The 20,137-nt window shown below is 57.4% G+C and overlaps 3 protein-coding genes across 5 annotated transcripts; 1 reads left to right on the top strand and 2 right to left on the bottom strand.

Annotated features, from left to right (window-relative positions):
- Nucleotides 1-3,992: 3,992 nt before the first annotated feature.
- DND1 (DND microRNA-mediated repression inhibitor 1) lies at nt 3,993-6,664 on the top strand. 3 transcript variants are annotated; one of them, XM_027643525.1, is made up of 4 exons: nt 3,993-4,185; nt 4,367-4,828; nt 5,424-5,662; nt 6,085-6,664. In XM_027643525.1, the coding sequence occupies exons 1-4, from the start codon at nt 4,011-4,013 to the stop codon at nt 6,094-6,096; spliced, it is 888 nt and encodes a 295-aa protein (XP_027499326.1). In that variant the 5' UTR covers nt 3,993-4,010; the 3' UTR covers nt 6,097-6,664. The 3 variants fall into 3 exon arrangements, with proteins under 3 accessions (XP_027499326.1, XP_027499325.1, XP_027499323.1); XM_027643524.1 differs by having other exon boundaries at nt 5,424-5,822; XM_027643522.1 differs by having other exon boundaries at nt 5,424-5,833.
- A 1,837-nt stretch (nt 6,665-8,501) lies between these two features.
- WDR55 (WD repeat domain 55) lies at nt 8,502-11,168 on the bottom strand. The gene is made up of 8 exons (XM_027643521.1): nt 11,130-11,168; nt 10,907-11,052; nt 10,713-10,813; nt 10,555-10,642; nt 10,237-10,416; nt 10,055-10,154; nt 9,801-9,970; nt 8,502-9,322 (listed from the first exon to the last, which is right to left on the bottom strand). Exons 1-8 carry the CDS (start codon nt 11,148-11,150, stop codon nt 9,004-9,006), a joined length of 1,125 nt encoding a protein of 374 aa, XP_027499322.1. The 5' UTR covers nt 11,151-11,168; the 3' UTR covers nt 8,502-9,003.
- An 801-nt stretch (nt 11,169-11,969) lies between these two features.
- IK (IK cytokine) lies at nt 11,970-20,101 on the bottom strand. Its single transcript, XM_027643520.1, has 20 exons — nt 20,008-20,101; nt 19,397-19,463; nt 19,073-19,165; nt 18,587-18,646; nt 18,078-18,245; nt 17,883-17,997; nt 17,621-17,691; nt 17,457-17,503; nt 17,060-17,223; nt 16,832-16,940; nt 16,408-16,447; nt 15,800-16,019; nt 15,446-15,464; nt 14,681-14,759; nt 14,341-14,421; nt 13,730-13,787; nt 13,396-13,484; nt 12,987-13,095; nt 12,360-12,394; nt 11,970-12,197 (listed from the first exon to the last, which is right to left on the bottom strand). The coding sequence occupies exons 1-20, from the start codon at nt 20,021-20,023 to the stop codon at nt 12,170-12,172; spliced, it is 1,668 nt and encodes a 555-aa protein (XP_027499321.1). The 5' UTR covers nt 20,024-20,101; the 3' UTR covers nt 11,970-12,169.
- Nucleotides 20,102-20,137: the final 36 nt, after the last annotated feature.

The raw sequence follows: 20,137 nt of genomic DNA, 5'->3' as shown, positions 1-20,137 counted from the left end.
CGTTATCACCGGGTGCTGGGGGGGAGAGCCGGGTCCTGCCTCTCCCTGCGACCCACGCAGCCGACCTCTTAGCATTCACCCTTAGCAAGTGACCCTTTCCTTCCGGAGTATCTTTTTGGGACATTTTTATCTGGGGTCTAATGACTGGGCTGATGATTCTGTTATGACGGTCGGTGGTGCTGCTGTACCTCTTGCAGGAACTCCTTTCCCATTCTATATCTATAAAGACCATCGGTTAGTTCCTGAAGCTTGTAAGAAATCACTTGTTACGGAGTTTATTTTGGTTGCTGGGACTTCCTGATGTTTAATACCAGTCACATCTGTCCGTGATGGTTTTGGGGAGGTGAGGGGACCATCCTTGACAGTGTAGGATGTAGGCAGGAGTGGTGAGCAGGAAGTTTAATTGCGATATTACCCTGCATTCATAATTCCACTCGTTTGAGGGACTATGAAGGACTAAACAGCACTTGTTGCTGGCTGATATATTTCAGGAGCCTGGGAGGAGCATTGTGAGGTGTAAGTTAGTTTTTGTTGTGCAAATATAATATTAGCCCACTTACCCTCCACTAATTGCAAACTGAGTAAGTAAATTTCCCTTTCTTTGGTTGGAGGTTGTGTTTCACATATTATGGTTATATTTCCCTCTGCCAAATTCATGCTATTAGGTGGAGCTCCTAAAAAGTAAAATAGTACAAGTCAGGGTGAGGTTGGCCCGGACAGTTTACCCCATTAAAAAGAAGGAAATATCCACCCTGCACTAATCCTGTGTTTTGTACCGCTGCTGTCAGGAGTTTCCCAAGCAAGTGGGCCACAAGGTTTAGTCAAAGTCAGAGGCACCGTTCGAATTTGGGGTAATTTTACCATAACAGATTGTCCTGGTTGCAGTGCTGTCCGATGTTCCCTTCTAATGGAAGGAGGAGCAGCTGATGCAGGTTTTGGAAAGACAGCTCGGCTCATATGACTCCACATATGGCTCCATATGACTCCACACCGATTATTGAGTCGCTGAAGTGCTCTGGGGAGTCGAACGTCCCACTCAGTCCCTTTGTTAAACTCCCTTTGTGATCCCTTTCTCTGATTCCATTTGCATGGGGACAATTCCACTGAATTTCTTCCTTGAATTTATCCCGCACCTGGCCCATTCACGAACCTCTTTACATGACAAATTAGAGCCATTATCACTTGGGGTGGAATCAGGAGACCTCATAACCAAAGTGATGTTCCCATTCTGGCCTTTGGGTACCCTGAGCAGGCCAGAGACTCCTTTTCCCCCGGGAGGGTGGATTGTGTCCTGCAGAGGGCCTGAGCGGCCCCATGGAATCCATTTGCCATGGAGATCATAAAGCTTTTCTTTTCCTGACATATAGGGGTGATGCTTTAGCAGGGTGATCTAATTATCATTCTAATCTACTCTGAGGACATTCTGTGAGAACAATGTCACAAGTTTTCCTGTTTAGGGGCCACCCTTTCCTCTGTGCAGCAAAATAAATGGCTTCTTCATCAGCGTGACCAAATTTCTGATATAACCATTCTCCTAATTGATACCATTTCTGATTTAGGGAGTCGTCTGTCTTTATGTCCTGGATTTTAGTTAATCCACCAATCTTTTGATTCCAGTTTATGGCTGGTTTGTTATCCGTGGCATGGGATTTGACCCATCCTATCTTGACCAGTGTTTTCCTGGCTATATTCAATAATAGTTGCCAGTCTTGAGATCTCCAAATGGGAGATCTGTTTAATTCCCAATTCAGAGATTCCCACTGGCAGAGCCACTGTGTGGCACCAGCCCAAACAGCACAGGAGCCCACAGAGATCTTTTTTGCCCCATCCTGAGCTGTTAGAAAAACTGCTCTTAACCCTCCTACTCATCCCTTAGCCTTCTTCTGTTGTTTGTTTGTGTTGATGTTTAATGCAACAGCCTTGTATTGTCATTTACCACTGACCCTTTTTGCTGAGGCATCAGTGAACCAATTATCTTCTGTTGGCATCCCCTCAGAGAGGGGAGGTGCACCTAAAATTGGTGAAGGTTTAACAGGTTGTTGTAATGCCAGTGGATGTGCATTTATAGTCATTTGTAATTCAGAAACTTTAGTAGGTCCTTCTGTTAATTCCATTCCTTCTGCAACTGCCTTTAGGTAGGAATTAATTTCCTGACTGTAGAGCTTTGTGCAAGTCCTTCTGGGGGAGCAGAGCCCTTTAAAATATATTCCAGCCAAATAAATTATCCTCTGGTTTGTACAGGCTGTTCCTGGTGTATTTTTCTAAGCTTATTTTGCTGCTTGGACTAGAGAAGAAGGTCTCTTTTTCCATCAGAATATCTCTATTCTGTCACTTCAAATGCAGAGAAGCTAAATAGTAAAGGTCTCTTTGGTCCCTCAGGTCCAGTTTGAAACAGGTCACAGGAGGTCCCACACTCTGCAAAACCCCGTTCTGCTATAATGGGATTTTGGGGTGCACTGGTCCCTGTGATTGAGATGATTTTTAATTCCAGTATTAGGGTCTTGACTCATGTTCTCCTCATGTTCTGAGTTCCACCATTTTCCCTTTTGTAACAGTGAGTACAGTGGGTGAGCAATGATAGAAAATCTGGGTACATGTTTTCTCCAATATCCTAAAGTTCCCATAGGCATTGTAATTCATCAGAGAACTTAGGATTTGGACTTATTCCATGCTTTTGTAAGTGGTCAGTGACATCACTTGCCATCCTGCTGGCTATTTGTTGTGAATGAGTGTTTTAAGAGTGCTTAAAGAATCACCAGCAAAAGTTTTGGCAAAAACAAGTTTAATATAATCTGAATTTAATATAAAACAGCATGACAAAGTTTGTTGGCAGCATTCACTCTACTGCTTACCAGGTGGTTAAAGGACACCGAGAAAAAGCAAACAAAAATTCAAAATCAATCAATCCAAACCAAAATAACCCCAAAAACTATCTGTGTGGAGACTGGGAGTAGGGAGGAAATGATAGAAAAGGGTAAGGATAAAAAGGAATATGGAGGATCCTACTGTTGAGTCATAAGGTTTAAGGTAGACTCCTGTAGTCCAGGACAGCTCAAAGGGTCTCACTTTGGACCACTGTTTATAGGGCCAACAGAGAGTGGGCTTTAGTCATAGGAATTTTCCATCCTGGCCCCAGTTCAGGTCACTATCCTTCTTTGAAAGTTTGATAACAAAAATATTATTCCATTTCAGTTGTTATTCAGGCAAGAAAAATATGTTTCCAAGTGTCCAAGGCTGTTTGTTAGACAGCTCCTGGAACACACAGTGTTTCTGATACGTTCAAAAGGAGCTTATCCCAGGTGCTGTTTGTCCAGGCCAAGACCTAATGAACATTTTTCAGGTCATAGTGTGTCGTAGTGTGGTGTCTCCAGACTCTCCTTAATGTTCTCAGAAACCTGAGGGGATGCTGAGAGAAGAGGGTTGGCTTTCTGGGGCCCCATCTAGATTCTGGATTCCAGAATCATGGAATGGTTTGGGTTGGAAGGGACCTTAAAGCTCAGCTCATTCCATCCCCTGCCATGGGCAGGGACACCTTCCACTAGCCCAGGTTGCTCCAAGCCCCGTCCAACCTGGCCTTGGACACTTCCAGGGATGGGGCTTCTCTGATCAACCTGTGCCAGCTTCTCTGATCAACCTGTGCCAGGACCTCACCACCCTCACAGGGAAGAATTTCTTCCCAATATCCAATGTAACCTACTCTCTTTCAGTTTAAATCTGCTATGATGCAGTGGGTTACCTTGGCTCTGTGCTCCAGCTCCCTCTTGCAGCACCAGCTGCTGCCTGTGTGGCTTCCCCAGCCCTTGCAGGGCTGTAGGGGACTGTTGGTGACCTTGGGGTCTAACGAAGTTGCTGGACTGAGTCATGTGGAGCAGGCTGGGACAGTGGGCAGGGCCGTGTTGCTGTGTTGCTCTGGCCATGTTGCTCTCACCAGTTTCCTGAGAGCAGAGGGGTTCATTTTCTCCACCACGCATTGGCTGGCACTGGGTTGGCTGTTCCCTCCTGGGGTTGGGATGCTCCCAGCTGGGAGGTTGGAAACATTTCGCTCTGACAATCATCTCCCTCCTCAGGGGTGGACCAACAGCATCAACCAGGACAGAAAGACGTCCCTGCTCGCCTGGGAGAAGGAGACCGGCATCGAGCTGGTGCAGATCAATGGGCAGCGGCGCTACGGGGGGCCACCCCCAGGTATGTGAGGGGGGACTCCCCCGGGTACGTGAGGGGGAACTCCCCCGGGTAGGTGAGGGGGGCCACCCCCAGGTATGTGAGGGGGGCCCCCCCCAGGTATGTGAGGGGGGCAGCCTGGCACCCTGGTGCCCTGTGGGCACAGCAGCTCTCCCCACGGGCCCCCCTGTCTGTGTGCCCACAGGCTGGGTGGGCGACCCTCCGCCCACCGGCACCGAGGTGTACATCGGGAAGCTGCCGCAGGACCTGTACGAGGACGTCCTGATCCCGCTCTTCCAGAGCGTGGGGAAGCTCTACGAGTTCCGCCTCATGATGACCTTCAGCGGGCTCAACCGGGGCTTCGCCTACGCCAAGTACAGCAGCCAGCGCGGGGCCAGGGACGCCATCGCCGCCCTCAACCGCTACCCGGTGCGCCAGGGCTGCGCCATCGTGGTGTGTTGGAGCACGCAGAAGCGGGAGCTGAGCGTGGACGGCCTGGCCGCCTCGGTGAGCCAGCAGGAGCTGGAGGCCACGCTGCAGAGGGCCACCCAGGGCGTCCTCAGCGTCACCCTGCACGCCAGCCCCCGCCAGAGACAGGCCAAGCTCGCCGTGCTCAAGTACAGCTCGCACCAGGCTGCTGCCCTGGCCAAGAAAGCCCTGATGGAAGGTGAGTGGTGCCGTGGGATGCAGCTGGGGCTGGGCTTCCTGGTGTCCCTAAGGAAGGGTTGATCTCACCTCCAGGCTTGGCTGCGAGGTAACTTCAGCCTTGAGACACCCCTTGTGTCTTTTGGGATACCAGCTGCTCTTGGTGTGGTTGATCCCGTATATCTACAAGTCCTAGGGGTGGTGGGATGAAGAGGCTGCTGGAGGTCTTCAAAAAGTTGCCTGCTCAGAGCGGGAACATCACCAGTGCCATTCCAGGGTATCCAGAGTGTTGACCAAGTTATTAAACCCTCCCAATGGAGCTCCCCTATCCCTCAGTATCCCTTAAACCCTCCTGATGGAGCTGCCCAACCCCCTCAGAGCTCCATCCCATGATTGCACTGGGACACCCTTCCCAGACATTCAACTGGGACCTTAGACCTCCAAAGTCCTGTTTTGTACCCGTTTGTGCCCCAGCTGAGAAGCATTTGGCTTTCGCATCTTGCACCTTGTCCCTAAAGCCAGGCTGCCCCTAAAATCCTGGGGATCACTGCAGCAGATGCTGAGGGGTGGGATGGGGTGATGCTGGAGGGCAGGTGAGCATGTCCTGTCTCTCGCAGGGAACCTGAGGCTCGGGGGATCGGGGATGAGGGTGGAGTGGCTGCACCCTGACCTGAAGCAGAAGCTGCAGCTGTGGGAAGAGAGGCCACCAGCCAGCCAAGTGCAGGAGGACAAGAGCCTGGCAGTGCCCAAGCCACTGGCCCTGCCTCCAGCAGTGCAGAACATGTTGGACCACCTGAACACCCTGTGCAGGAGGCAACGCCTGGGGACGCCCCTGTTCCTCACTAAGTGCATCCGGGTGAACCCCAACGGGTGGCTGCAGTTCTGGTACCAGGTGCAGATCCCGGGGTACCCCATGCCCTTCAGTGGGTTGACGTGGGTCCGGCAGGATGGGCAGGGCCAGAGCAGGCACGAGGAGGACAAGGCTGCAGTGGCGCTGCACATGCTCCGTGTGTTAGGTGAGCCTTTGGTGAGTCCTCCCATGGTGTCCGTGCCAACCCCCCACCTTTCCCGAAGTCCCAGAGTGTCTCCTGGGAGTGTGGAGTGTGTGTCCGGGGGGAGGACTCAGCCTGGCAGGCAGGGCTGAAACACTGTCCACCCCCTGCTAGATGGGACCCTGGTTGGCTCTGAGCTCCAGGTGGGATTCCTGATTGGAAGCAGAGGGTGCAAGAGGAGGGTTTGGGCTGAGAGCAGAGCCTGACGCTCCCCTCTCCACGGCAGAGTCCCAGCTGACATAGGGAGCTGCTCTGCTGGAGCCACAACTGAGCCTGAGTTACCAGCTGCGGTGCTGCCAGCGGTGTCCGAGCCCTGCCGGGGCCCCGGCCCTGTTCCAGCTTTTCTTTGGGTTTGTTTGCATTGTTTTTGGAGCTGGCTCTGGAGGATCAGGGCTGCTGTCCTGGTCCCCAGCAGCCACCCTGTCCCCAGCCAGCTTTGCACTGTTTTGGGCACATGTGTTTTTCCCCCCAGTTTGTCTTGTTTTACAATGGTTTATGCTGAGGTGGAGGAGCCCAGTGCATGTCCTAGAGGAGCAGCAGCTGCTTGGAAAGGCTGCCAGTGTTGGATGCCAGCACGGTGGACGTGTGGACGAGGTGAGGACAAGGCCACACACAGGGACCATCCTGGTGCCCACGGATGTTCCGTGGGCTGGAGGAGCTGCTGTCCAAGGAAGGGAGTGCCTGCGGGCTGTTTGCTGCTGCACCATGTCCAGGAAGCAGCCGTGGTCATTCCCGGCTGTCCATGAATGATTCCTCAGGACTGGGAGGTCCAGCCACAAGTTGTTCATTTGGGATTAAAGAATTTTGTACCAGCTGTGTCACGTCATCTTTCCCTCCTCCATCCTCTGCTCCCTGCCTGTCCAGTGTACCTTGGTGCTCTCCCCCCACAGCAGCAAGGGCAGGGAAAAGGACAGGGTGGGATTTGGAGCCTCCACAGCCTGGTGGGCTGCTCATCAAACCAGAGAGGGTCCCCTCACACCCCCACTTTGGGAGGGCTCTCCCATACTGGTGCAGTCCTGGCACACAGTGAGGCCACGGGTCTCCAGGCTGAATTCTACCACCCCCCTGAGTGGGATGGGACAGGTGGCTGCTGGGGGTCGTGGCTCCCCCCTGAATCCCTCCAAGGCCCCACTCACTGCAGGATGTGTGTAGTGATGATGGGGCCAGACCAGTCCCTGGAGCCTTTCCTGAATTCCCAACCCAGCTCCAGGCGGATGAATCCTGAATGGGGCACAAGGGTGGTGGGAGACCCAGGACACGATGGTGCTGTGCTGCTTCTCCCCGGCCCAGGAGGGACAGCAGGGGTCTGTGCCCCGGGATGGGGTCCTAGAGCTGTCCCAGGGCATTCTCTGTGTGTCCTGAGGGGTCCAGTGTCCATCCTGGAGGGTTCCATATCCATCTTGGGGGACTCTCTGTCCTTTCTTGACGGTCTGTGTCTGTCCCAGGGGTCCTGGATCCTCCAGGTCACTGCATTGCCAGTTCCACAGAATTAACATTTAGTGGAATGTTGAGAGAATCAGTCAAGAGGCCCAACAGATTTCTGGGGCTCTGTGGCCGCCTTAAGTAACAAATTGTAACACTCTTCTGAATAATTTTATATCCTGTATCCCCTGTGCATCCAGGGCCATATTCCAGAGCAGCAGTAAAGCAAGGGCTGTTCCTACATTGGTATTAACGAGTTTCGTTCCTGATTTTCAGCTACAGCTCCCCCAGCTCCTGCAGCACCTCTGGCCTTGTCCCATCCTATCCCAGCAGGTGCAGCCTCAGCTGCAGTCAGATTCCAGTTCTGGAGGTGGTCCTGACCCCTCTGCCCTCAACCCTCCCCGCTCACGATGCACATCTGGACCTACCAAGTCCCTTTGGCAGCACCCAAGCTCCATCCTCCTTTTCTTTGGAGACCCCCAGGATCCTCCAAGAGCCTCCTGGTGCACCCTTAGGTGCCTGTTTGTACTCCCTGGAGGTCTGTCTGGCCCTCCTGGGGCAGGACCCTCACCTGCTGAGGCAGAGCCGCACCAGGGGCACAAGGCGCTGGGAAGTAAAAGGCACTGGGTTTATTTGTAACAGAGACAACGTCTAAATTAGTTAACAAGGGCTAATTGCCCCTGGGGATAGCAGGGCAGGAAAGGGAGGGACCTGTTTTGCCCAGCCCAGGCACCCCAGGACCCCAGGTCAGCCCCTCACTCGTGAGAACTGCCCCGCCCCCCCCCCCCCCCCCCCCCCCATCCGTCCCAGGAGCCCCAAATACACCAGCAAACCCCAGAATTACCACCACCACCCCCGAGCTGCATCCCCACCAGGGGTACCCAGCCATATCCCCCCATATCTCAGATATCCCCCCCATATCCCCCCCCATCCAGCAGGGATCTTCAATCATGATGCTTTCCCTCCAAGCCCCCTCCACTAGGGACCCTAAGCCATGTCCCCCATCCCTGGGTCACCCACACCAGGGACTTTGTTGTGACACCCTCCCCTGAGTCACTCCCACCAGGGACCCCCATCCACATCCCCCCCCATCTCAGGGCCTCCCCATCCACCAGGAACCCCCAGCCCTGTCCCCCCCCCATATCTCAGAGCTCCCTCATCCACCAGAGACCCCCATCATGACCTTCCACCAGGGCTCATGTCCTTCCCAGTCCCTCTCACCCCAGCCATGTTCCCCCCTCCTAAGGACCCCCAGCAGGTCCCTCCTCTGTCAGGGACACCCCCCCTCCCTCGGGACCCTCAGCCGCCCATCCCAAACTTGCCCCCCAGTCTGGGGCCATCCCCGGGGCTCCTCGCACGGGGGCCTCCGAACCCCAAAACCGCGGCTGTACCAGGGAGCCACTGCGAGGCAACACCGTCCCGTCCCGTCCCGTCCCGTCCCGTCCCGTCCCGTCCCGTCCCGTCCCGTCCCGTCCCGTCCCGTCCCGTCCCGTCCCGTCCCGTCCCGTCTGCTCCTTTAAGACCCCGCCCACCGCCCACCTTGAGTGGCAGCCCTCGCAGCCAATCAGAACGCTCGAGCGCCGCCCACCAACGCTGTAGGATACGCGCTTGGCCGCGCGCCCTGTGGGCGGGCACTCCCGGAGACCGCAGATCTGATTGGCAGCGCCGCGCGGAGGGGCGGGGCGGCAGCGCTGAGGGGGCGGCTCCCCCGGCGCGGGGCCATTCAGTCACTGTCGCTGTCGCTGTCGCCTCCCCCCGGCGCCGCCTGCTCGGGCTCGTCGCGCAGGTCGGCGAAGAAATCCTCCCCGCTGCCCACCGCCTTGCTGCTGAGGGCCCGCAGCGGCCCGCCCCGCTTCTTCTTGCGGCGATAGTCGTCGACCACGAGCGAGCGCAGCGCGGACACGTCCCAGAACTTCACCTTCTGGTCGTGGGCGCTGCTGGCCAGGAGGGTCCCGCCCGGCCCCACGGCCAGCTGCTCGATGGGCTCGCCCAGGTGCTGCCCCACGCTCCCCACCACGCGGTTCGGCAGCACGTTCACGGCCCTGGCACCGCGGGACGAGGTGAGGGCCGGGCGGGGGGAATGGGGCACCACGGGCCCGTCTCCCCCCCGCGACCTGTGTGCTAGGCAGGGCCGAGCCCGTCATACAGCCTCCCCATCCCCTCCCACCCCATCCCCATCCTGCACTTCCCCATCTCCATCCCACTCCCCACAATCTCTCCATCCCATCCCACCCCCTTCCCATCTTATCCCCATCCCATCACAACCTATCCCACCCCCAACTCCTCCCCACTCCTCCCCATCCCACCCCCCACAATCCCTCTCCATCTCATCCCACCCCCTCCCCGTCCCACCCCATCTCCATTGCAATCCCCTCACCCCATCTCCATTCCACCCCCCTTCCGTCCCCATCCCACTCCCCAAAATCCCTCCCCATCCCACCCCATCTCCATCCCACCTCCCCACAATTCCTCCCCATCCCTGTCCATCCCACCCCACCCTGTCTCTCCACTCCCCCTGACCTGATGACCCCGTCCAGGGACCCCACACACACGATGCTGTCCGTGATGGGCACCATGCAGTCGATGGACTCTGCCCTCAGTGCGAAGCGGTCACTGGCGGCCCCAAACCCGTCCCAGTTGAAGAGGTAAATGGTGCCCTCACTGGAGCCACACGCCACTTTCCTCCCCCTCTGGGCACGTGAGGCAGAACAAGAAACTCAGAGCATGGACATGCATCCAAGGGATCCTGCTCCGTGTCAGGGGACAGCGCCAACCTTCAGCAGCACCACGGACGTCAGGTCCCCGTTCTGCGGCTCCGAGAGCAGCTCAAAGCGCCGCCTCTTCACGTTGTACACGCCCAGGGTGCCATCCCCGCTGCGGAAGGGACACACTGTGAGCAGGGGACACGGCACAGGGCGCTGCCCCCAGCGGACACGGGGAGCCCGACCCCAGGTACCTGGCGGTGAGCAGGATCTTCCCGTTGCCGTCCACGGCCATGGCACTGATGTATTCCTCCTGCTGCCGGGCCTCCAGGATGGCATCGCCCCTGCGCAGGTCCCACACCTTCACCGCTCCGCCGTCATCACCCGTGGCAAAGACGTGGTGGTCGATGGGCAGCACACAGTTGAGGGCCGAGCTGCAGAGAGCCCACGGTCATGGATCACACAGCGGGATAACCGCTCCCGGAGCACCGGGAACAACGCTCCGGGCTCTGCCTGCCCGCCTCCGGCAGGGAAGGAAAAGGGCCCGGGATGAGCCGCCTGTGCGGACCTACCCGTGGGCTTTGGGGAAGCGCGTTTCCAGCCGCCCCTCCTCCACCGTCAGGATGTGGATGGACTTGTCCTTGGACACGGTGAAAAGCTCTGGGGAGCCGCGTCAGTGCCCCCAGCCCCGCCGTGCCCCCCGGTGCCGCCCCACGCGCCCCGCACTCACTCTGCCCGTCCTGGGAGAACGCCACGTCCCGGCACGACTTGAGGTGATGCCCCGAGGACCAGAGCTGCCGGTTCTCCCCCTCGGTGCAGGAGTACGAGTACCTGCGGGCACGGGGAGTGCTCGCCGGGACCCGCGGGCGGTGCCGAGCGGTGCCCAGGGCCGGGACCCCTCCCCACGCCCGCGGCCCCACTCACAGGTACACATCGCCATCCACGTCCCCCGCGGCGAGCAGCGGCCGCTCTGAGTGCAGGGCGATGGCGTTGGCCGTGGCCTCGAAGCAGATGTCCTCGGGGGTTTCCCGCAGCCGCGGCTCCCGCGCCGCCGGCTCCTCCGAGGAGTCCTGGGGGCAGCGGGGCCGTGGGACCGGGGCCGTGGGGCTCGGGGGTATCGGGGTCCCGCAGCCCCACGCGTGCTCACCTCCTCCATGGCGGCCGCCATGGCACCCTGTGTTTTGCATGTCCACGCCCCTCGTTTGAATAACACCGCCTCTTTGTTTATGTAGGACCGCCTGCATTCCTCCAGGGCTGCGTGGACCGGCCCCGGCCCGGCGGGACTGCGGAGTGTCACCCGTTCAGGGTGTCACCAGCTCGGGGTGTCGCCAGCCCAGGCTGTGGCCGGCACCCCCCAGCGAGTTCCAGCCTGTGGGCCCTTGTGGCCCCATTTCACCAGGTCTCGCCTCCTCCGCCTCCTTTTTTTCGCTGTTCACCAGTGGCAGCCCCACGGGTTCCCCAGTTCACACCACGAGCCTCCTCTCACTGCGTCCCAGGGGCACTTTGGTTCCTTTCACAGCCCGAGGGGCCCCAGCCCAGCCAGGGGTCACCATCAACACCCCTGCCCTTGTCCAGAGGGGTCATCCCAGCTCCCTGCTGGCCCTGCATGGTGGGGACAAGCTTTGCCTGGTGCTGGCCCCATCACACCCACCCACAGCCCCCCCCAGCAGCTGTCAGGGCAGCTTGCACATCCCCTGCTTCAGGCCCTTCCACTTGCTGTACTCCAGATGAAGGTCCCCTTTCCTCCCCCTGTGCTGAGGCACGGGATGATCAGCTAGGATTATTGCCCCCAGATAGGCTTAATCTGTTAATTTTATTCAGGGGTGCTGCCCCCCACCCCAAAAGTCTCCCACAATAAATACCCTTAGCCAGGGTTTGCCCTGTCAGCCCCAAGAGTGCCTGGTAGGTGGAAAAGAAGTCCTGGCATCCCTGCTGCTCCAAGGCCAGCTCAGGCACCTTCTCCTGCCCACACAAACAGAGGCTCAGGCAAACTTCTTGTAACTTTATTAAGGGTACAACATTTACACTGCACAGGCTCTACAGAAAAGAGTGGAGAGAGAGGAGAGCCCCCCAGCCCAGAGCAGAAAGTTGATGGTGTGTGGGTCAAGGAGAGCACACCAGCACACTCTGGGAACAGCACCCAGCAGGATGGGCTTCCAGGAATGGGAGGAGGAGATGCTGGAGACATCAGTACTTGGGACGTTTCACTTCAACCCTGGAAGACAGAGAGGGGCAGGAGGGTGGTGAGGATGCAGGGCAGGCAGCTCCATCACCCTCCCATCCAGAGTTCAGCACAAGGGACCACAGTTTAACCCCACAGAAGGGTGAGGGGACCCCAGGAGGGCCCCTGCAGCTGAGCAGACACAACTGTACTGACCCATCAGCCTCCAACTTCTTCCTCTTCTCGATGATCTGCAGAGAAAGCACAAAATCCCATGACCCTCAGGGAATGTGGCTGTTCACAACCTCAGCAGAGGGGCTGGAGGGTCCCAGATACACCCAGATAACTGGATCCAGCCCAGAACGAGCTGAGCTGAGCTACAGTTGGAGCAGCTTGTTCCCCCTTTGCTCCTTGTTGGCCACCACAGACCATTTGTTCTCACCTTGTCCATCCCATCCCATACTCTCGGGGTGCCCATGGCCAGCTCATCCTGCCAGGACAATCCCCAGCTCTGCCACCTGGCAAACAGGGAGCCACCAAACATGCCCTGTCCCCTCCAAGCCCCTTTGGATGGCTCCAAACTTATAGTTTTGGCACATTCATCTTCTGCACAGCCCAGAGCAAAAAACCCCTGACTGAAGCCCCAAGTATTTGGCTGATGCTCTTGCAAGGAGCAAATCCAACTGCTCGAGAGCTGGCCCTGCTGCACACACACCCCAGCAGTGTGTGGCTGGACCAAAGAGCCATGACTGGGACAGTGAGGGCAGGACTAGCTGGGAGCTGTCCTGGGCTACACTGGCAGCTTGTGGATGAAGTCCCCAGGCCCCAGCACCAGGCACTCACCGCACTGATTTTCTTCCACTGCCGGTCCAGCTCTGCCTTGTCATTCGTCTCCTTGAAGCGGCGGGTTTTGCGCCCCTCAGACATCTTGATCCCATACTGGAACGCTGCCCTGGGGAAGGAGCAGGACAGCTCAGTGCTTGCAGGGAATTCACAGCCTGCCAGAGGAAAGGATGCGTCTCCCCAGCCATAAACACACACTCCAGACCCGGCCTGGGCCCCTGAAATCAGGGCTGGAGTCCTCGAGAGTGATTCCAAGAGCAAAGACAAATCACCAGGCCCTGGACCCACAGCTCCTCCTCAGGGCCTCACCAGGGCACACCCATCTTGTTTAAGTTCCCCCAGCACCCAGGTTTGGCCAGCATGGCCACCCCACCCACAGGGGGTGGCCCTTCCCAAGGGCTGCACTCACTTGGGCAGGGCCTCCTTGTTGTTCATGTACTCGCTGTACTCCTCCTGTGTGTCGAAGTCCCAGCGGCCCAGAGGCCCCTTCTTGTTACCCTGCAGGGAGAAAACAAGTCAGAGCAGCTCCTCAGCGGCTGCTGGTCAGGGCTTCTGACACAGCCCCTATGTGCCCAGCCACAAGCTCAACCTCCCACCACCCTTGGCTCTGGATCCCCTCCCTGAGAAGCTCCAGGCAGGAGACATTCAACACCCAGCTCCAGGGCTTTCTCTCTCCCATGGGATCCTCAGCCAGCACTAGTGCCCAGTTTGCTGGCTGCTCCTAAAGGCTGGTGACAAAATACCTGATCCATTTTGCTGTAGTCCACTTCTTCATCGCTGTCCACGGCCATATCATCCATTCTGGGAACAAAAAAGCAAGGAAAGGGTTTAGAGTGGGTCCACGGGACATAGATCAGGACCTTTGAGCTGGTGGGAGCCCTGTCTTGTGGCCTCAGACCAAATGCACTCAGTTCCTGGACCAGAGAGAAGAACCCCCAGGGCTGCAAGCCCCGCAGGTGAGCTGTACCACAGAGCACTCCAATGCTCCCAGGATGACTCTACAGGCTGAAAGCTCTTCCTCTTCCACTGAGGGAGGCCAGAGCTCCAGATGGATTACCAGAGAATTCAGCACATTCCCAGCCACTTCAGCCTCTCCCAGGCTGTGAAGGGCTGCAGCTCCAAGCAGCTATGTACAGCAGGGAGCAGCTAAGGAAAGGCCATGTCTGCCACAACCAAAGACTGGGGGAACATTTTAACAGTCGACTGTAACCACAGATAAGGCCAGGCCTGCTCCCCCAACAAGCAGTGAGGCTGATGTTCAAGTTCCTGCTGCCAGAGAACAGCAGCCCCCCTGCACACCCTGATCCCCTCTCCACACCCCACTCCCACCCCGCAGCCTCCCACTGTTCCTTACGTGGCAGGGTAGCACTCGGCATAGCTGTTGGACATGCCAAAGAAGTCTCCCAGCTGCTTCTTGTCCTCTGGCTTCTTCAAGGTGACAATAGTTAAGGAAAGCACTACCACAAGCCCTACAGCTACAGGCTGAGCACAGCCAGCTGGAAAACCACCTCCTGCCCCAACACTGCCGAATTGGAGGGTGCAGAGTTTACATTTGGTGTAGGAACAGCAAGGTTTGGGCAGCATTTCCCTGCTCCCAGGTGAGGAAAGACAGTCCCACAGCCATGCAGGGGCAAGGCCTGCCTGCAAGGGCAGCCTGGGCCCACACTCAGGCTGGCATGGACAGTAAAGGATATGCCTCTGCTCCTTCCCAGCCAGCAGCTCCAGCAAACTTCTCGTTGATGGACTTGATGAGCTCCTTGGCTGAGCCAGGTCCTGGGGCAGAGAGAGCAGCAGGTTAAATTCAGGGGGAGGAACAGGTCACTGCAATAGACATGGAGCTGGGCAGAACCTCCCTGGGACAGGGTAACAGGCAGGACAGGCTGCAAGTGAGGTAGGAGAGCAGCAGCAAACCAGTCTGGCACAGACTGGGGAGGGCTGATCCCAGGACACCTGGAATGTTAGAATGGTTGAGGTGCAAGGGACCTTAAAGACCATCTCATTCCTCCCCCTGCCATGGGCAGGGACACCTTCCACTAGCCCAGCTTGCTCCAAGCCCCATCCAACCTGGCCTTGGACACTTCCAGGGATGGGACATCCACAGCTTCTCTGGGCAATCTGTGCCGGGGCATCACCACCCTCACAGGGAAGAATTTCTTCCTAATATCTAACCTAAATTATCTTTTAGTTTAAGACCATTCCCCCTTGTCCTATTACTTCTCTGCCCACAAAAAAAGCCCCTCTCCCTCTTTATTATAAACTCCCTTTAGGCACTGGAAGGCTGCAATGAGCTCTGCCTGGAGCCTTCTCCCTGGAATCCTCCTCAGCTTACAGGCAGCATGAGCTCTGCTCTGCTGCCTCTGCACATTCCACACACACAGAGGCAATTCCCTCTGTCACAGCAGTTCTGAAATCTCCAACCCTGTACAATGTCTTTCAGGTGTCCACACCACTTGACTCACCTTTGTCGATGTCTGTGGGCTGCAAAGAAGAGAGAGAGACACAGTGTTAGCCGTGAGGGCTGAAGGCAGACGAGTGACAGTGCTGCATGATGTGCAGCTCTGCTTTCAGACTCTGTTCCAAGCCTTCAGAGCTGAACTACAAACACTACAAGGTTTGTGCTAGTCCTGCCTCAATTGCTGAGAGACAGGACAAGCACCCAGCTACCCACCAACCCCTGGGGACAGACAGAGCTCAGCAAGAGCTGACACTGTCATGTGTAGGGGCACCCAAAGCCCTCAGGGTGACCTCCCAGCCCCACAGCCATGACTCCCAAAGGGCTCAGGTGGGACCGTCCTTCCTGAGCAGAGGCTCACCTCATCATCAGCCTTGGGCTTCTCAAAGTAGCTGTGCCTCTTCTTCTCCTCCTCCCTCTCCCGGTCCCGCTCCCTGTCTCTCTCGCGGTCCCGGTCGCGCTCTCGGTCTCTGTCGCGCTCCCGGTCCCTGTCACGCTCTCTCTCCCGGTACCTCTCCCGTTCCTTGTCCCGTGGCATCTTGGCAGTGGAGGGCACATAATCCCCAATGTCTTCAAAGATGCTACAAGTGGGAAAGAGCCTGTGGTTATGGGTGCTGCAGGAGGAGAGGCCACAGTCACCTCCCTGTGACCTGGACCCTGGTAACAGAGCACAGAGCACGAGCACCGAGAGCTAGGAACAGCAGATGTGGAAGTGGCATCCACACATGTCAGAGGTATTGCTGCATTTCTGTTCCCTTCTGCTGCTGGATCTCTATCTTGTGGTCCAGAGCAACAGCCCTCACCTGCCTCAAGCCCGAAATCCAAACCAGTGCTTGCCTCCAGCCTTGTCCTACAAACTCTGGGTCCAGCAGCTCCAAACCCAGCCCTCTCCAAACGTGGTGGGCCAAAAAGACATTCCCTAAGGCAGAGAGCTATGACTCCACAGCCTGTGGGCAGGCTGACACTTACTTCATATCAGCTTCAGGAGGCTTCTTCTCATCCAGCTTCCCTGCAAGGACACAACAGCAGTGAGAGGCACATCATCCGCTGCTTCCCTGTCCCCAATCCAGGTTCCAAACCCCTGGAGTGGCAAGCCTGGAGGATGTCACCACATCATACTCAGCCCCCTCAGGAAGCCATTGCATCCCTCCCCAACAGGGGACATTTCCTAGGGAGCTAGGTCTTCACCAGGAAGTTCAGAGCACCACGAGGCACCCTCACAGCTCTCATTTCCCAGCAGCCTGTCCTTCAGGACACAGTGCTCAGGAAGTGCTGTTCTCCAAGCCCACTGCCTCACAGTGCAAGGGAATGGCACACCCCAAAACACGTCTCATTCCCTCAGGTTGTGCTCCAAGCACTGAAGTCCTACTACTCAGTTCCCTTCAGCTCCTACCTTTGTCCTTCTTCTTGAGCTTCTTGTTGCGAGTGCCTTGCCTGAGGTAGGAGAGGATCTGCGTGAGCTTGCTGATGACAATGTCGTTGGTGGTCAGGGTGGTCTGAGCCTGGAAGGCAAATCCACGAGGAAGCATCCTGCTCCCTTGGCAGGGACTTCCCCCCTGGAAAAACCTGCTCTGGCCCATTCAGGCCAGTGAGGCAAGGCAGCCTGAGGCCAGCTGGGTACCTCCATGGTGGGGCAGTCGGCCTTGCTGCGGATCAGCGTGGTCGGGATGTCGGTGTCTGCGTACTCATCGTCCAGATCCACCACGTAGGCCATCCTTCCCGGCAGGAACAGCTCGTTCCGCTCGTAGGTCTTGCTCTTGAACAGAATGCGGTAGATGTTGCGGCCTGGAGAGCAACGAAAAGTGTGGGAGAGCACTGGACAAGCCCATGGAGCATGTTCAGTTTATCAGCAACACAAGAATCGCCTCCTAAGCGACACACTTCCTACAGCCCTCAAATCCAGGACTCCTCCCTCTCCAATGACTAAAGGTTTTCATTCCTCCATTCGCCCTCCAGGATTTCTCCCACATTCACAGCACAACAAAAGGTGGGGAACAGCCACACCCACACAGTCTTACCCAGCCGGGTCTTAAATTCAATTTTGTTCTCGGGATCTTCATCTTTCCTGAACGAAAACAGAAACCAAAAGTGTTAAGCCAAGCAAATGCCTCCCCTGCCTCCTCCTCTCTGTAAGGCAGCTGCAAAATCCTTTTCGAGGAGTCCAAAGTCCTCAACCACTCACTTAGTCTCTTTCTGGGGCTTCTCCATCATTTCTTCCTCCTCCTTCTCCTTGCTGGCGATCTCAGCCCGTACCTGGATGTGCAGAACATCCAGGCATTACAGCCAACCCCGGCCACTGCCACCAGGGCCCAGACCCTTCAGCAACCCTTCCCACAAAGGGAAATCCACACTGCCAAGATCAGAGCACCTGGAACTGGAACTACCACCCTCTGCCCGTGGGGGAGGGCAGGGCAGCAGAGCAGCCCCGTGGTGTCTGCGCTCACCTTCTGCAACAGCGCGAAGTCCAGACCCTTCACCAAGTGAGTGTGCTCCATGTCACCACCCAAGAACTTGGACTCCTGGATCAACTGCCTCCTCTTCTCCGCAGCAGATTTATCCCTGGGCAGTGACAATGGAGCCAGTTAGAAGCCAGTTAAGGATCAGGCTGGCGAGCCCAGGCCCCACCACAGCTCACGTACGCCTCGGCCGTGGGCCCCACAGCCCTGTAGTTGGCCGTGGTGCTGATCAGCTCCGTCTCCTCGTAGTCCTTGTTCACTCCATCCCTCCTCTCCTTGGCTCGGTCCCGGTACTTCTCGGCCAGTTCCCTCTCGCGCTCGATCTCCTGCTGCCGCAGCTTTGCATAGTAGCTGGGGGTGGGAAACACCTCCGGGTTAAGAGTGACATGTTCATCTTTTTGGGGTCAGATAACAGCATCTGAGGCTCCACATATGTCTGTCCTGCTCCCAACCCCCTCCCCAAACCCACACTAAACCACCATGGGATACAATGTGCTTGGAGGACACCAGGCAAGAGGAAAGTGCTGTACTGAGGCCAACTGTCCCACAAGCAGTGACAGGCCCTCAGGCTGAGCTCTTCTCCAAAGCTCCAAAATAATCCCTCTTTAAGAGCTCAAGAGCTCAGAAGCTCCTTCCACAGGAGGGACACGATGTATAATGACAAGTCCTGATACAATGCTTTCCCCATTTACCTTTTCTTCTTCCTCCTGCGAGCAGCTGGATCTTCATCCTCGTTGTACTCCCGGGGCATCCTGGAAAAGGGTGAGAAAACACATGTGTATTCTGCAGAGCCACAGGGATGGCAGGTGGAGAGAACATTCCCTCAGACACAGAATGGCACTGAGGAGCTCCAAGATGGAAAAGCACAGTCCCTCTCCCTAATTTCTCCCTAATTCCACTCTGCAGCAGGGAGAGGAGGGGAAAGCACTGATTTTCACCAAACAGAAACCAAATCTGCCTCATGCACAAAGTGTCTTAACAGCCATGAACTTCATTCTGGTTTTGACAGCAGCCCTGACCCACGTGCTTCCCCACTTCACACACTCATCAGGAAAACCCCCTTTAGATACTCTGCTGCAGAGTGCAGGGGAGAACATGAGCTGAGCACGGAGCCCCAGAGGGAAAGCAGGAAAGCAAGCCTGGATTGTCCCATGGTCCTGTAAAACAGTCCTACTCACTCATGGTGGCGAGATTTGGACGGTGGCGCAGATGTTGGCGCAGCCCGCGGGGTCATGAGGAGCTTCCTGAAGTCTTCATTGGTCAGCTTGGATCTGCAAGGGAGAGAGGCAACAGAAATCATCATTCCCAAAGAGCTTTGGTGCAGGACAGCTTCCAAGGAGGCAGTGGGTTTGCCAGCAGGTCCTGTGTGGTAGAGATGGGCATGAGGTCTTAAGGATGGGGTGCACCAGTGAGTCCCAGCTTCTAGATGGGCATCAGGCTGGGGTCTCGGTGCTGGCCCAGTCCCACCCCAGTGCTGCCCAGTGCCCCAGAGCTGTACTCACTGGTGGAAGGAGTGAGAGTCATCCACATCGTGGCCATCAGGGGCCAGGGGGTTGGAAAACGGCTCATCTGGGGAACGTGAGAGAGAGAGCTCAGACAGGGTCTATGTGGCACTGACCCCTCTGCCCACCCACCCGGCCCAGCAGCAGGGACGGGAGCAGTGTCCACCCGCAGCTCCGAGTGGATCCCAGCCCGCTGCCACTTGTGCTCGGGACAAAGGCGTCCCGGTGCCACTGCGACACCCCCCGCCCCAACCCCCGCGGCTCCGCGCCCTCCCAGGGGTGTTCCATCCCCGCGCCCCAAAAACACCCGACACCCCCGGCCCGCGCCCCGGGGATCTCCTCACCCCCAGAGGTCCCTTCCTGGCAGTCTCTGCACCCCGTCTCCCCGCAGGGGGGTCCCTCGCACCAACCCGGGGTCCCCCCGACCCCTCGAGAGTCCCCTCGCTCCCGCAGCCCGGGCTGGGCCTACACCGCTCCCCCTCACACCGGGCCGCCCCGCCCCGCGCCCCGCAGCACCCCCCGCGCGAGGGCCGGGTGTCCCGTCGCGGGTGTGTCGCGGTGTTCCCGGTGTTCCCGGGTGTGTCGCGGTGTTCCCGGTGTCCCGCACTCACTGTCGCGGTCCGGCATCGCTGCGCTCGCAGGTCTCTGTCCGGGCCCTGCTCCGCGTCCCCTCTGCCCTGCGCTGCCCTCCCGGCGCACCCTACGCCGCCCGCTCCCATTAGTCGGCGCTACCGTGGCCTC

This window comes from Corapipo altera, unplaced genomic scaffold (assembly GCF_003945725.1).
Source record: "Corapipo altera isolate COAL_440 unplaced genomic scaffold, ASM394572v1 75, whole genome shotgun sequence".
Taxonomy (NCBI): Eukaryota; Metazoa; Chordata; class Aves; order Passeriformes; family Pipridae; genus Corapipo; species Corapipo altera.
The sequence above is the reverse complement of the archived record's forward strand: the minus strand, read 5'-3'. Positions and strand labels throughout refer to the sequence as shown.